General features: G+C 41.4%; 2 protein-coding genes across 4 annotated transcripts in view; one reads left to right on the top strand and one right to left on the bottom strand.

Moving 5' to 3' along the window:
* The window catches only part of RapGAP1 (Rap GTPase activating protein 1), a 711927-nt gene that overhangs the window by 110233 nt on the left and 584125 nt on the right, over positions 1–17569 (top strand). The window lies entirely within an intron of this gene.
* Positions 1–17569, bottom strand: part of LOC109036484 (uncharacterized) — a 52475-nt gene that overhangs the window by 13128 nt on the left and 21778 nt on the right. Inside the window, exons 1-2 of one of the 3 annotated variants that reach the window (XM_072301242.1) lie at positions 10759–10916; positions 7940–8260 (exon numbers count right to left, since the gene is read on the bottom strand). The exons of 1 other annotated variant lie outside the window; for it this stretch is intronic. In XM_072301242.1, the coding sequence (XP_072157343.1) occupies positions 7940–8260; positions 10759–10831 (394 nt within the window). In that variant the 5' untranslated portion in view covers positions 10832–10916. Of the gene's footprint in view, positions 1–7939; positions 8261–10758; positions 10917–17569 lie in introns of those variants that run through there. One more of the 3 variants, XM_072301241.1, reaches the window with a different exon arrangement.

Here is a 17569-nt window from a genome sequence, read left to right as displayed (position 1 = left end):
ACTACAGCGTTGTATATCCTCCTCTTGTTATCTTTGGAAATCCGCTGATCCCAGAGGATTCCATTTAACATCGCTATAGCCTTCCTTGCTAAGGTGTTCCTTTCCCTGATAGCTTGATCCGTCCTTCCATCCTGGGTCAACCGCACTCCCAAGTACTTGAAGTGCTCGCAGCATTTGATCTGCTGCCCATCCTCTAACTCAATGCTTTGCTGATCACCACCAAAAGTCATCTTCTCAGATTTGGATATGCTGACTTCCAAACCCCACTTCCGATATTCTTCTACTAACTTGCGCATCATGTACTCCGCGTCTTCTTGATCTTGAGCAACCACCACCTGGTCATCAGCAAAGCACAGAGTGAACAGAGTTTCAAGATCACCCAAGGGGACACCCATACCAGAACACTTCCTTTTCCATTCCTTTAGCACACATTCGAGGTAAATTTTAAATAATGTTGGCGACAAACAACATCCCTGTTTTAAACCCTTAGTCACATAAAATCCCGCTGACAACCCCCCATGATACTTAATTTTGGTAAAACTCCCTTTATAAAATCGCTTGACAGCATCAATCAACCCCCCGTTAAAATTCGATTTTTCCAAGGCCTCCCAAAGTTTCACCAACGGCACACTGTCATACGCTTTCTGGAGATCCACGAAAATTAAATGCAGCTCCTGAGCTACGGCCATTTTCTTCTCAATGACCTGGACAATAACAAAGAGGTGATCTATCGTAGACCTGCCAGCTCTAAAACCAGCCTGCTCCTCTGCTTCGTGATCCTGCCATTCGTCCTCAATCTTCGCTTTCAGTATCTTCCCGTACACTTTGCTTATTGTCCCGGTCACTGAGAGCCCCCGGTAGTTGTTACAGTCGTCCTTCCTTCCCTTCTTTTTGTAGATGGCCTTGATCCAGGACTCCTTCCACTCCCTTGGTACCTCGTCACCCCTGATGCATTGCTGCATCAGTTTCCTGAGGCACTCAAAGAGCTTGGCAGTCCCGTACTTGACCAACTCAACAGGAATCCCGCCAGGACCCGGCGCTTTATCATTAATTAGCTCTTTAACCGCTTTAATTATGTCACAAGTGTGAATCTCCAAGTTGTTCATTCTTCCGTTGTCCGTGCTGCTGTCTCGAAACTCTGGGCGCCTTTCCGTCAAGAGATCTTTAAAATGATCCTCCAGTTTTTTAAGTGATATCGGAGAAACGATGTCGCGCTTCATGTCTCTACGTAAACCTTTAATTAACTTCCAGCTCTCAGCACTTTTTCTCCCCCCTAGGTAGGTGTTAATTCTAGAACAGTTGCTTTCCCAAGCTTCATTCTTCTTCCGTGTTATGAGGCTCCTAACTTTAGACTGAGCTTTCCTGTAAGCAACTTTATCTTCAGCCTTTTTAGACGACAGAAATATAAGATGTTTTTGCCTCTTGAGATTTATCTCGTCTTCAATTTCTTCATCCCACCAGTAAGGATGCTGCTTTTTATTACTGGTTTTGCAAATACCTAGGGCTTCTTTAGCTGCAGAGTGGATACAATCTTTAATGAAATGATATTGCTCTTCAGTGGTACCCGAAAGCCCATCTCCCAACTTCTCATCCAAGCGTTTCCGATACAGAGCCTTGACACTAGGGTGCTGCAAACTTTCGATGTTGTATCTTACCTCACGCTCTTGCATCCCCTGTCCCTGCTGTTGTTCAGGCACTGGCTCTACATCCTTAGTTCCTTTAACGGGAAACGCTATATCTGCTCGGAGGAAATGATGGTCACTGCCGCAGGAGAGTCCCCTGCACACTCTAACTTGCTGCAATTTCAGCTTAGTAGAGTGCTTAACAATCACATAATCGATGATGGATTTCAATCCTCGCGTTGGCTGGACCCAGGTATACTTATGGATGTCTTTGTGTTGAAAAAAGCCATTCAAAATTCTCATCTCAGTTTGAGAACAAATTGAGATGAGCCGATCACCGTTATCATTAACAGCATCCTCCCCAAACGGTCCAACAACTTTACAGTTTACTCGTCGTCCCGTTCTGCAGTTCAAATCACCCATAAGTATGACTTCCCTGCCAGCACCAACGTTCAGAATTTCATCATTCAGATCTTCAAAAAATTGGTCCTTACACGCGACAATGGCATCATCATTTACACCGTACACTCCAAGCAGCGTGATCTTATGGCCGTATAGGTTGAGGTTCATTCTGATAAGTCGCTGGTTGACGGCCTCCCAGGTGCCCACAAACTTACGTAGGTTTTTCCGCATGAGTATTGCTACTCCTTGCTGAGCACGCTGATCTTTGGCCACGCCGCTGTAGAATAGATCATAGTCACCGTAATTCTCTGACCCGTGCCCTTTCTTCTTGGTTTCAGTAAGAACAGCGACATCCACTTCAAGCTTCTGGATCTCCGATATCACTTCCGGTAGCTTATTCGAAATGCCTTGGACATTCCACGTCCCAAATATCAATGTCCGTTTTCTTAATTTTTGTCGACATGTCCGTTTGTTTCCAGTGGTACCGAGGCTTGTTACGTTAGGTCTTTTGACAGTGAAACCTTTTATAAGTACCGGGGAGTCAGCCCGATGACTCAACCCCCAACCTGGACGACCAGGGTTTGATTTTGGAGTTGCCTCTCCTAGACAGGTTGCTTTCACTTCAGCTCAGAGCCCTGTCTGCCCTTCTAGCAAGTGGTTCATACGCCCAGAGGCCGGTGACCATCTCCACTATCCCCTTTAAGGCAGGGGCTACCAGCTGGGGTCCGCAGGATTGCTATACCTGTGACAACAGTCCCCCATACGGTAAAAATTACCAAGAATTCAGGGTTCTATTTGATCCCAGTTTTTTCTTAGTAAAATTACCATTTATGGAATTGGTGATTTTCCCGAGAAATCTCGGTAAAATAATTGAACTTTCTCGGTAATTTTACTGGACCTTGGTAAAAACGCCAATATTTTTTATCAACTGTAGTAGAATTACCGAGATAAAATGGCAGAGTTACCGGGAATTGATTACCAATAAAAGTGGTATTCTTACCTGAAAAAACAGTAAAAATACTGGTTTTTAGGTAAGCTTACCAGTCGGTCTTGGTAAAATTACCAATAATTGGTAAAAAAAGTGAGATGGTAAAGGTACCAACTGACCGTGGTAAAAACGCCGATAATTTTCTTTCAGTGTTACTTCCCCCCATCGATTACCTTTGACCCGAGACCGATTTTGTCTCCGTATGAACAATTTGAGTTTCCACCATAGGGCACAGGTTTTTACACACTGAGTTTTTTCCATGTACGTTAAAACTTCTATCTAAATAGGTCACTTGTCATCTCTCTATCCTTTCATCTTAAGAATTTACTGCCACTCATGTTATCATAGAGACCTATAGCAAGGTCTGATTAAACTAGCTCCACCAGTATATTATACGAGGGGGCTGCGTCCCCTGGTTCTCCACTCATTCGCTACGAGAGTAACACTCGGTACGTTCCGCGAACCATTTTTCTAAGTAGTTGAACATTTGGACGTATTTCTACCAAAGAGACCTATGTGGAGGTGAGAAATGTGGGGTGTGCTCGTCGAAGCTGCATAAGAAGCAATGTAAAAGTGGGCGTGGTTCCTTTTGAAGAATTGGAAAAGCGGGATATTACATTCTACCAAACAGACCTATGTGCTAACTGAATGCGGAACTCATGAGCCGCGGGCATGGCAAGAGAGCCTTGTGCACAGGGCTCATGAGTTAAAGACACGGATCCGCGGCTCGGAGTCTCCATCGTCGCTGCTGACGTCACTGGCGCTTTATTATTCTCATTCACTCTTACGATCAGAAAACTAACGAGCACACCCCATATTTCTCACCTCCACATAGGTCTGTTTGGTAGAAATACGTCCATTTGATCACTATGACGTGTACATTTTGGAGACTACCAAGACAAAAATGATTTTGTCACAGAAACTTGTTACCGGAACGTCCCATCATTAGAACATTAATAAATATGCGGAGATGAAGCAATGATGGTATCGATCATTTCTACAAAATCGCTTTTCGATGGGGCGTCAGTCCCATTCGGGTGGAGGAAAGTGACAACCGTGGATCTCGATTCACGATTGACATCGCGATCGCATTTTTCAGCAAATCTCAATCGGAACCGGCGAGGTGCGCCGATTATAGACGAATCCTCAAAAGGGCCCCCTTTCTTTTTTTATATTCAGAGGCACCCCCAAATATTAAGTCCATATATCAAGTGAGGCATTCAGAGAGGGGGGGGGGGGATTGGGTCGCGCCTTACTGAAGGGAATTATGGGGAGGGGGTCAAGCACTGCATTACATAAAGTACCTTCTTGAAAGAGAAAACAATGAATATCTACTAAAAATCGTCTAAAATATATGAGCTGAAGGTAAGAAATTCGAAAAACAGAACTGTTCACTTTTTATTATCGTCTCTTTTTCTTTTCATTTTTTCTATTTTGTAGCATCTGTGTTTACTTACAATTATTATTTTAAAACAGGTTTCCCTAGAATACATCTGATGCTTCTAACGGAACCAATTTTTTTAATGACATTTCCGGATAAATCTTGGATTTTCCCAGGAGGGAAGTCTCTCGTCCTTTCCAGACTCTACTGTTGCCAGATATGCTGCTTTTCCAGTACTTTCCCCCTTTCAAACCCATCTAAAATATTCACATTATCGCACAATCTGGCAATGCCGGACGGAATAAAAGGTGAAATCAATGAAATAGTGAAAAGGTGAAATCCTTCGAAGTTTATATGGGTGATTTCACGATAATAGGAATAGTCGTGTCGCCGTGGGTTATTAACGACATAGGGCAAAACGATTGAAAACCAAATTAATTAATCAATAGGAATGATGTCCCTGAACCTATCCATGCTAAAAAATATGATGAATTATTATTATATTTAATAATATGAGACTTTAAAGGCCGAAAATGTCCGGTCGGTTACGCGTCGCCAACCCCGATTTTGAAGCAAAAGAGCAATTTGCGGTAACATATCAGTACTGATCATGAACTCTTTGGCAATATTTGCTGAAAAGAGACTCTAGTGTTCAAGAAAATTGCCAGTTTGAACTGAAATGTTTATTATTGAGCGAGAAAAGTCATAAGAAAGAGGTGTCGCCACATTTGGCAACAAATTTTTGCAGTTGTATTAAGTGCAGTGTTTATCTCGCCAGATGGAGTCAGGAGTTTCAAAACTGCCATCAAATTGTTCGCTGAAGTCTTCTTGACAAAACCATTACTGATAAGTCAGTTTTTTTTACAATGAAAACTTAAATTATTATGAAAACCAGTGATTTTTACGTGTGTAGCACTAATTCCTCACTACGCAAAAACCTCAATTTAATAGTATTAAACTAAAACGAAGTCTCCAAAGTTTAGAAAACTTTTAAGGCAGCATTAATTCCACCTCATAACTCAAGAATTGCCAAGTTTCATCTTTTGTATCATCTTTAATCTCACATTTTTGAGTGTCGGTTACGCTGTGTCTGTTACGTAACCGACACAATTTGGCAGGGCCGCCATGTTTGCGTGGACCTCCAGCAGTCCCGCGGGAAGCGCTGATACCTGATTCAATGGCTTGTTTATCAATCACTTTAACTTTGCACTGAATCAAAATAGAGCGTGCCAAAGCTGGAAAAAGGAAGTTTAATACCTATAGAATGAGGTAATGAAATCCTGTTAAAATTGGTGCACTTTTATTTCTCAGGTATTTCACATTTTAACTATTCCTGTTATCGTGAAATCACCCATATTAATGATTGTGAGACTATAAAATCATGCGTCTTGAATTTCGGCGTTCTAATAACTTTTACTGCCTTGAAAGATGACCGATTATCATTATTACACGAAATAAGTGGGATTTTTCTATCCTTTCCAATTATATTCTTTATCGAGAAGAAGGCTTGTAATTTCCGCCCTGAAGACTATATAGGAAATATTTTATAACAGCAAAGTCGAGATACGTGTTTTTGTGGTCGCAACGTGAACTCGGAATTTAAAGCTAAGACGAGGCCTGAAAGGGGGAAAAAAATCCCAATTTAGATTCTGATATCAAGGCTTTGAGGTTTATGTGATAAATTTTTACCCGACGCGATAAGTATGCACGTTATTTTGAGATAAGGTTTTTTATTCTTAAAATGTGGATAGTCATGTTGGAGACGCAAATTGGTTTGTCAACCTGTCACGCACAGATTTATCGAATGCACATTTCATAATTCCAGCTATTTTTTTGCTTTTAAGTTAGTATCGCTGGGGGAGTAATCACACCACCAGATTTAATGCAACCATACTCGCAGCTTCTCAACGAATTGTGGTGTTAAAAGTTGGAAGCGTTTAAATCCAAAGGAACCGTATCCATTGTGACTTGAGTCCTGTCATGCATGTGCTCCTATATGGATCCTAGGGCTAATGTCAAAATGGATATGGTTCCTTTGGGTGAGCTCTCATTTTGGTGATTTCACGATAATAGGAATAATCGTGTCGCGCCGTGGGCTACGAAGCCTAGGGCAAAACGATTGAAAACCAAGTTGATAAATCAATAGGAATGATGTCCCTGAACTTATCTATGCTAAAAAGGATGATAAATTATGATTGTATTTAATAATATTAGACTTTAAAGGCCGAAAATGTCCGGTCGGTTACGCGTTGCCAACCCCGATTTTGAAGGAAAAGAGCAACTGGCGTCAGTAAATCATTACTGAACATGGATTCTTTTGAATATTTGCCGAAAGGGGACTCTAATGTTCAACAAAATTACTATGTTGAACTGAAATGTTTATTTTGAAGTGAAAAAAGTCATTAGAAAGAGTGTCGCCTTATTTGGCAACGTATTTTTGCATTTGTATTAAGTGCAGATCTCGTCATATGAAACCAAAAGTAAATTGGCACGCTTATCATTCTAGCTTTTCATGATAAATGAAGGATATTTCCACATGAGGAGAAAGAATGCCCGGTACTGAATTAATTTTTTTCTGATTCGAAACTAATTGTTTAGTTACAAAATAGTTTACATTTCATGTTTTCTTTCGTGTGATGCCTAGATGACCCTAAGACACTGGTTTATTCTCCTCCTAGAAAATTGGTATCGTGTTACTGTCATACTTTGTTCAACGTCTCTTTCAAAAAGCTGAAACGTGGAGACACTTTTTTCAAAACAATTAGAACTTTTTAGATCTATATACTTCGTCAATGTGCCTCGGGCAATTGAAAAAATGCCTGATTTAAGTGATAACCTGCGCCATGTGTTTATCAATAGACATGATGTACGAGCCTATGATCTAACATAAAAGTGAACGAAACTAGGTTCGGAAGTTGTTATTACGCGGTATAGCCATTGGTGCTTGTCTCTATGTGACAGAAATACCCATTACAAAGAAAAACTATTCGTAAGCATCAGCAAAATTCCCCCTTATCCCCTTAATACCAGTCTGGAGCTGGAGGATAGTAGAATAGGAGAGAGTCTGAACCTAAAATTTAAGATGATTGCAGGGTGTGGCGATGAATTACAGCAGGTAAATTACTAAGGAAACGGGATAGGTCTGATGTTGCAAAAACAAAAGTTGAGCTTTAAGCCGACTTAACAAATATATGCGTGTCCACCATGTTAAGCTAAAATTGTAAATATATTAACATCCTCTTGCACTTTGTTTTTTTCTTAAAGTATGGCCTGAGTCGCAGTCATTGCATGTGTTAAGTCGGCTAATAGCTCAGCTTTTGTTTTTGCATCATGAGTAGCCGAAAACCGAAAAATCTTGATATAATGTATATAGGAAGGCAGTAAAAAATCAGCAGGGGCGTAAAAAAAAGAGTGTTTTGCATTGATGGTGGTATTATTTGTAGTTGAAACATGATTGCTTTACGGTAGTCTGCACTTATAAAGATAGCTAGCAGATGTAGCCCGGTCATCGCAGCTTTAATCACTCAATAAACGGCAGGGACTCACCTGGAATATGGTGTTTATGCTTCTCCTCGATGGAAGACTGAGCTGTACTTTCGCAGTCATGAGTCACGTCGATCATCATTTCGTACAACCATCGCTCAACTCTAGGAGTCCCCCCTTTTCTAAGCGTTTCTATAGCCGATTGCTCGTTGACATTCCGGCTCTTCAAATATTCCAAAAATGCCGGGTTGAATTGGCACTGGCATTTCTTTCCTAGTTGCCCGATTGCGATCCATTGCAAACCCCATGGCGCTTCATCGTTGATGCATCCTAATGCCTTGTGACACTGCTCGTTGCACTGCCAGGAGGTCGGAGGCGTCGGCTCTGAAATCGATCAGTACGCTAAAATACATTTCGATGATGAAACTTCGAAACTAATGGACCTGTTGCAAACTGTTGCTACGGCAAAAATAAGGGTTAGGTTACTCTAGGTCAATAGGTCCCGGGTTCGAATCCCGGTGGTGGCGACAAATTTTCATGGAACTGACGAGTGGATCTGTAAGCAGAATTCGCTCGGCCTTAATCCGTGAAAATTTGTAAGCCCGAGCATGGATGTCTACCAAACTCCCTGATGTCTTCGGACATTAAATAGTGCCTATAGATGGCTGTAGATTCCTAAGAGAATAGAAGCCACTAAACTCTCAATAAAAAAAAAAAAAAAAAAGGGTTAGGTTAGGTTGCGGTGGAATGCCGATAAATTGGCCCCTAGACCCGTGTTTCGGCCCAGAATTAGCCCCGAAAAGAGACCGAAAATGGTCAAATAATGATGCATTTCGTAAAATACGGACCTAAATGAGCATGAAGGGTGGAGTTGTCAAAATTCAGAGTGGGCCCAAAAATAGTCCTTATCGATACCCCTCCTTTCCAGAGATTACGATTTAAAAGGCAAAAATATCACAAAAAATTCCGTGCAATGATGATCACGAGCCATCCCTGAAGACATACAAAAAAGTGCGAAATACCGCACCGAAAACTGAGATAATGGGCCAGTCGCAAACTTTTGTTAGAGCAAAAATAAGAGTTGTTTCTATCAGTAAATGTCGCAAAAATCACGATGAGCGCATATTGGCAAAGTTTGAAATGCACAACAACTGTTCCTAACTTGACAATCTGCGTGAGAAATTGGCGCTTTTTTGAGCTTCCCGCTTTAAAAACGATACTACGGCACAGGTGAACAAATCGTTAGAGGAGTCGTTCCATTCACTCCTTTCGCAATAGCAACACTCAACATAGCCGACGTTTCCGCACGCAAATCGGAATCGGGAGCACAAGACCAAAACGGATCTTTATCAACGCGAAGAAATTGTGAATGTAAGCGCGCTGGGTTTTTAAAAAATGGTTGGAATCTCGTCTAGGCACATAAGTTATGGCGGATTGGCGTCAGCCATATTGAATATTGTTTAGTATCCTAGTGCTCAGGGGTTGGATAGAACGGAACCTCTAACCAAATGTTCACCTGTACCGTAGTATCAGATTTAATAGATCGAACAGATTTAATATAGTACCAGATTTAATATAGTACCACATTTAATGCAACCATACTCGCAGCTTCTCAAAGAATTGTGGTGTTAAAAGTTGGACGCGTTTAAATCCAAAGGAACCGTATCCATTGTGACTTGAGTCCTGTCATGCATGTGCTCCTATGGATCCTAGGGTTCATGTCAAAATGGATATGGTTCCTTTGGGTGAGCTCCCATGTTGGTGATTTCACGATAATAGGAATAATCGTGTCGCGCCGTGGGCTATGAAGCCTAGGGCAAAACGATTGGAAACCAAGTTGATAAATCAACAGGAATGATGTCCCTGAACTTATCTATGCTAAAAAGGATGATAAATAATGATTGTATTTAATAATATGAGACTTTAAAGGCCGAAAATGTCCGGTCGGTTACGCGTTGCCAACCCCGATTTTGAAGGGAAAGAGCAACTGGCGTCAGTAAATCATTACTGAACATGGATTCTTTTGAAATTTTTGCCGAAAGGGGACTCTAATGTTCAACAAAATTACTATGTTGAGCTGAAATGTTTATTTTGAAGTGAAAAAAGTCATTAGAAAGAGTGGCGCCACATTTGGCAACGTATTTTTGCAGTTGCATTAAGTGCAGATCTCGTCACATGAAACCAAAACTGGTTGAAATGAAAAAAAAAAGTTTCAAAACTATCATAAAATTGTTGGCTGAAATCCTCTCGTCCAAACTATCACTAATAAGTCGGCTTTTTCTCCACTGAAATATTTAATTTTTATAAAAACCAGTGAGTTTTAGGTCTGCAGCACTAATTACACACTACACAAAATCCTCAATGTAATATTGTTAAACTAACAGGAAGTCCCCAAAGTTTTGAAAGCTTTGGAGGCAGCATTAATTTCACCTCACATCTCAAGAATTGGTAAGTTTCGTCTTTGGTATCATCTTTAATTGCACATTTTCAAGTGTCGGTTACGCTGTGTCGGTTATGTAACCGACACAATTTGGTAGTGCCGCCATGTTTGCGTGGACCTCCAGTAGTCCCGCGGGAAGAGCTGATACCTGCGATTCAATGGCTTGCTTGTCTATCACTATAACTTTGTACAGAATCAAAATAATTCGTGCCAAAGCTGGAAAGAAGAAGTTTATACCTTTAAAATGAAGTAATGAAATTTGTTTAAAATTGGTGAGCTTTTATTTTTTAGGGTAGCACATTTTAGCTATTCCTGTTATCGTGAAATCACCCATGTATTCTCGGCCCTATCGATGAAAAATTCTCTTTATCCTAAAATATTATCGCACAGAAAACTTCACTGGCAGAAAGGTAGCAGAATGAGGAACGGTGCAATAACTTACTGTTCTTATTGTCGCTCAAAACTGGGGCCAGGCCGAAAAGGCCTACGACGATAAGGCAGCCAAGCGAAGTCATCAAGTGCTGAAATCGAAACGGCACGGCGTCCGAGCTGGAACGAAGCGTTCTGACTACTATTCTCGCATCGATTTGCCTATCAAATGATATCCGTGTCGCAGAAACAGACGCTATTGGTTTTAGGTTGTTTTTTCAAGTTCTGGTGCGTCATGTAAAAAAAAACTGCCGTTGTAACTTGCTGTGTCATTAGTGTGGCTCAGGCAAACAATTGATTTTTGATTTCGGGAGGATGTTTTGCAGCCACATCGTGAGTTTTTCAAATGAAAAAAATATTTTGAAGCCTGCTTTCGCTTCTCTCAAACCCGATAAATGCGCGGTATCGCTCCATGTATCGCAAGATGGATAATTCACGTTGAAAGGGGCCCTGTTCGAAAAAAAAGTGACGGGCTGTATAGACATACCGTCCGTTCCGGGCTCAAACGACGAAAAATCCGGATTCTGGAGCCGCAATTGGACGTATTTCTGTCAAACGGAACCGAAGACAGGCGGGAAAGGAGGGGATGTGCTCGTTAGTTGAGGACCGTAAGAATGAATGGGAACTATACAGCGCCACTGACGTCAGCGGCGATGAAGCCATTGCCGCCGCACAGTGGATCGAGCCAATCGGAGAGGTCGGTCATGAAATTTTTCACTAAAACTGCAAATTTTGATGTTCATCTCGTCACATTTCAAATTTTAAGGAGTGCCTCTACAAGACAATTTTACGGAGAAACCAATTGAACCTTTTTTGGAATCTCAAAGTTTTGTATAAACGGAGTTATAAGCGTTTAAAGCTTCCAAATTTTGTCCAACCTCTCCTATTGACTCGATCGACAGTGCGCCGTTGCTTGTGGTGGTCTTTTAACTCATGAACTTTATCCACAACGCTTTTGTCACCTGCCCACGGCTCATGGTGCCGCATTTAGTAGACACATAATTGCGTTTGACAGAATGTAAAATCCCGCTTCTCCATTTCTCCCAATGGAATCACGTCCACTATTATATTGTTCCTAATCCACCTTTCTAGAGCACACCCCATCTTTTGCACTTATCTATAGCTCCGTTTGACAGAAATACGTCCAATTTCGACTGCTCCAGATGTCACACCCGGAACTTTTGGCATTCGAGCCGGGGTCGCGGGCGGTATTTCCAGGTATATAGCCCGTAAGAGGTGTAGGTACGGCTTCCACGGCCGGAGTTTTTTTTCAGTACATATGTTTGATTTAATTTTCAAACTTGTGAATACCGTAAGTTTATTTTGTGGTTTCGCACTTTCGTTATTTGCCCAACTTTAGAGCTCGTCCCAGATATAACTTGTTCTTTCGGTATGTGCTGTATGTGTGGGTGTGGGCCTTATTACGCGCATAGGGCGAAGAAGGACTTGCTATCCTACGTAGGCACGCGTCTGATTCCGTTTCGATGTAGATCGTATAGTCACCTCTGTTAACAATATGTGTAATTTTCATTTGTTAGACATTGCGCCAGTCCCTTGGATACAGATTAGAAATTTTGATTTCTTCCAAATTAGAAAAATTGTTGTCATTTTTGAGTTGCTAAAATCGAGCCATTCTGTCGTTTGAAACAATATTTTGTAATGTTGAAACTTTATCTCCGGTGCCTTTGCGTCACCGATAACTGTTTCAAAACAAGGTGATGGGTGTTGTTTACGTTGTTTCACATTCTTAATGCCAACTTGGCTTTGCTTCATAACAATGTCGTGGATGCTTCGACGAGAATTGTTATTTACCAAAACACTGTGAAACAAATACAAATAGAGAAAAGGTTGACTCAATCTCATATTTAAATTATCATTTTTACAGTGTACAAATGATCTACATTTTGCAAAAGGGAACTATTATCTATACTTATTTCAGGGACGGAACTTGTGTCATTTTGTGTGTCATTTTTGTGTCACTTGTGTCATGGATGAGTCAAGCATTTTAATTCTTTATTGCAAAATTTAGTCCAGTGAAACATGAAAGAAAAAGTCCGAACCCTCTCTTGTCTATTTCTCCGATATGCGCATAAGGATGATAACTTTTTGTCTCCTCTTCTTCAATCATCATGACTACCACACTGCCGTGCGAAGGAAGAACGCCGTACGAACATTCGAGGGTTGTCAAATTTTCTTTGATGAAGCATGTATTTTTGACAACATTCATGCGTATTTTTCCTTGAAATTTTCAGGTATTACACATTAAAGTGCTTACACAATTTTCTGAAAATTTCGGAAAATAACATTCACAATTTTCCCTGTAAATGCGGTTTTTATCGGAGGAATCTTGGCAACGCCTGAAGGCGTATACGGCGTTCTCCCCTAGCACGGCAGCATAGGCGGGTCCAAAGGACGGGGCGTAGGAGGCGTATGCCCCCCCCCGCCCCCGTTCGCTCAATGAAAAGGAAAAAGAAAAAAGAAGGAAGAAACGGAGAACAAAAGAGGAAAGGGCGCTCATGTTTGGTAATTAGTCATGACGGAATAGACTCATATTACATGATAGATGCTTCAATATTTCGAATATTTTCTAGGTAAAGCCCCTCAAATCCCTTCCTCCTACTCAAAGCGTTTAGATTTGCCTATGATACATATATACATAAGAGTCGCTCTCACAGCGCTCTCCGGCGCTCTGCGACGCCTAACCGCCACAAAACTCGGTCCTCGCACAGGTCATCAGGGAGTTGGCATACCCTCATCTCATCCATAACCCCCTGTCGCCAACCTTTCACCGGGCGCCCCCTTCGTCTCCTCCCAGGAGAAACCCGATCAAGCATCTTTTTTGGCAGCCCTTCTCCCATCATTCTATTGACACGACCGTACTAAACAAGCTGTTTGGTCTGCCTACGATAACTATTCATATCTCATCGGTTAAACGCGCGCAACTGATGAAGGAAGCCGTCAATGGGCAGATGCACATCGATTGACAGAGCTGTAAATGCTTGCGCTTATGTGAACGCTCAATAATCAAAGCCGGCGAGACTGTTCAACATATTTAGCCGCGCTAATGAAGCATGCTCACCAGGGGCGGGCAAATTAAAACACGCAACCGTAATGGGTGCAGCGCATAGCAAGTACCCGGGCTGAAAAAGACATCCCGATCGGTAACTAAGCCGGAACTAAATATGCACCGGCGGCGTTAAGCGCTTCGTCTCCTGTCGACAGGGACGAGTCACATTTTCCACGGTGGAAAGCGATCGATCAATCGTGTCACACGCGCTGGTGCTTTCAATCCAAACACCCATCGAACAGTGGCGTGTCGTAAATGATCGATACTTTACCCCTCTCGAAACTGTGGTAAATAATCGGTTATTACGTTGGTCGTTACAAACACCCTGTCTATCGATCTTTTATCGCAGGTTTAAATGCACTGAAAAAAAAAAATATCGGTGAATTTACTAAGAAAAGGGCAAAATTACCATGAATTCAAGGTTCTATTTGATCCCAGTTTTTTCTTGGTAAAATTACCATTTATGAAATTGGTAATTTTACCGAGAAATCTCGGTGAAATTATTGAACTTTCTCGGTAATTTTACTGGACCTTGGTAAAAACGCCAATATTTTTTATCGACTGTGGTAGAATTACCGAGATAAAATGGCAAAGTTACCGGGAATTGATTACCAATAATAGTGGTATTCTTACCTGAAAAAAACAGTCAAAATACCGGTTTTTAGGTATGTTTACCAGTCTATCTTGGTAAAATTACCAATAATTGGTAAAAAAAAGTGAGATGATAAAGATACCAACGGACCTTGGTAAAAACGCCGAGAATTTTTTTTCAGTGTGGCAGATCAATCGATATATCGCAAAGCGCGCCACGCCACTGCCATTGAAAGGAGTAAGGGGTCTAGCCCTTTTTCCATGGGCTTTCGAGCCGCCGAAGATGGTGACGGGCTGTGATGGAAGATCGCTATTCTTAAATTCGCAAGCTTTTCAAAGAAGCAGGCTATTTGGGCAACGTCCTCCTTTTTATTCTGTCTTTTTTCGCGTATTTATTAAGCAACGGCTATTTTGGACGTAAGGTGGAGTGAAGCCAAATAAAAGTTCTGGGAATCATAAACCCCTCCTAGCCAATGGCGTGGCGTGCTTTGCGATATATCAATTGTCATGCCATTTAAACCCATAGAAAAGGATCGATTAACAGGGTGTTCGCAGCGCACACCTCAATAATCGATTCTGTACCGCAGGTTTAAATGGCATAACAATCGATAAGTCGCAATTCACGCCACGCCATTGTTACTAGCCTCAGGATTCCTACCACGAAGTCATGTAATGAGAAAAGCGATTTTGACCTTGGATCTGCCTCATACATAGTCGAAAATTTTCGTGTTTATGGTTATTGATTCTTTGAGTTACTCCTTTTTCGGTCAGATCAACCAAAAGTACTTGGTTGGTCGACCAAATTTTTGGTTAAATCTACCGAGACCGTAGGTTACATGGGGACATTATGGGTATGAAGGTGTCTAGCCCAAAGTTTTTTCAACCCAAAGATTCGGTCAATATTACTCAAAGAAGTTGGTTACTTTGTCTTACTTTGTTCTTTCTACTCACGCGAATTCCATGCTACGTTACTAAGACCAGCCTCGTCGTAGAGGGCATAATCTCCGAAAATTTCGAAATACATTTTCTATGATAAAGTATAAAATGAAAGCAGTTTGCATTTATTGCATCGACTTTCCACTTATTTAACGAAAAGGAGTAACTGACTTCGGATTGTCCGAAGTAATGTGGGGCGTCCGCCAGCGGGTCGATTTTTGAAATTTATAGACAAAGCTATAAACAAAGAAGACATAGGGAGTACGGATTGATCCTATTGGTTGAAATGGGTGATTCCTATAGACTAAGGGGGAAATGATAGACTAACTGTAGGGTCTGCCGGTTGCCGTTAGTTAGTCTACCTCTTACCTCCTTTGTCAATGACAACCACCCGTTTCAACCAATGGAATTGTTCCATAATACTTCCTATGTCTTCTTTGTCTATCCATTTCAATAATCGGCCCGCAGTTCGGATAATCCAGAGTCAGTTACTCCTTTTCGTTAAATGAATGGAAAGTCTATGAAATGAATGCAAACTACTTTAATTTTATACTTTATCATAGAAAATTATTATACAAATATTTAGTATACTTATACAAAATGCTGTTTGGTCTTTACCTATTTAAAATAATCCGTTACTTTTTTCTACGCTCGGCTAGCTGCCAGTTTTCTCTGCTGTTCTTCCCCAATTACGTGAAAGTGAGGAGTATATTTCGACAAATGAATTCGGATAGCTCGGAGTTCCGGTATACACCGAGGTTGACTCTGCCGTGGTGACAGGGTCGGACTGTCTCGCATCTAAGGGCGTAGACCCTTGGCTGGTTAAAGGGGCGTAATGTGATATTTCCTGGTAAGGCATCCCTACGTGGAGAGGGGTCCAGAAAATTTTGGCAAATCAGCACAAGTTTACGCTATATTCAGGTTCAAAGGTTATTGATCGCACGGAGTAAAAATTGCAAAATTGAACGTGAAGCACAGCATTGAGAGCTCACGCTTCGCGTCATCGCGCCTTCAATTTTTCAGATGCAGCACGGACGTCCATCAAGTACGAATAGTTGAATCTCTGCGCCGTCGTAAACACGCATCCTTTCCCTCCCTCTTTTTCCATTTGTGTTTGTTTCCGTTTGTCCTATTCGTAATGGTGCTTCAAGCTCTATGTGAGTAATACAGCCGAAGGTAGGAGAGATGTGTTCGGGCCTCCTTTTTAACTTTTCTCCCGAATCAGAGCGACGCTTCATTGACAGTATATAGCAGGGCATTGAGAGCTCACGGTTCGCGTCATCGCGCCTTCAATTTTTCAGATGCAGCACGGACGTCCATCAAGTACGAATAGTTGTATCTCTGCGCCGTCGTTGACGCGCATCCTTTCCCTCGCTTTATTTCCATATTGTGTTTGTTTGCGTTTGTCTTATGTGTAATGTTGCTTCAAACTAGAGCAGAGCATTGCGATTTCACGACTCACGGCATCGCGTCTTACATTTTTCATATGCATTGTGGATATCCATCTTGCGCGATTATTTGTATCGCGTTTACATTTTAGATGTCTCTTATTTTTGAATTTCGAGATAAATTAAGATTACCCGAGCTATGCTATGGTATGTCCAAATCAATAGTCATTGGAAAAGGAGGAAATATGTTTAAAGGTCTCTTAAGAGGTCTATAAAGGGCGTGTACGTCTAAAAATCGAACAGACCTTCGCTTCTAAGGGAGTTACACAGAGCGAATGAAGGTGGGGGATGATAAAGCGCCTGTATGTCGACAAAAAGGTAACAATTTCACAGAAAAGTATTTATGCTTCAGAAAGTAGTTCTTCGACCTCTGTTCACCACTATCACGCGTGAAAGTCCCTTTCTTTACTTTCTTTACTCCTAACTCTCTCTTCTTCCGTTCATTTAAGAAATTTTTCTCAAATATTCTCGGTCGTATTTTTTTTTTCTTCTTATTTTGCTATCGGTAAGAGGGGCGCGTTTTCGGCGCGCAAAGGGGGCGTATCTGCCAATGGCAGATTGGCCTTATGGCCAGTCCGAGCCTGTGTGGTGTGGAAAAACGCCGTACGAACATTCGAGAGTCTCCAAATTCCCTTTGATAAAATATCTATTTCTGATCAAAGTCATTAATATTTTTCCTTGAAATTTTCAGGAACTCACGGTGAAATTGCGAACAAAATTTACAAGAAAACGGGAAGAAAAATATTAATAAGCTTCCCAAGACATTCGTATTTTTCATAGGA

Source organism: Bemisia tabaci, chromosome 6 (genome assembly GCF_918797505.1).
Source record: "Bemisia tabaci chromosome 6, PGI_BMITA_v3".
NCBI lineage: Eukaryota > Metazoa > Arthropoda > Insecta > Hemiptera > Aleyrodidae > Bemisia > Bemisia tabaci.
Note: the sequence above shows the minus strand (reverse complement) of the source record. Positions and strands in the feature narration are given on the sequence as shown.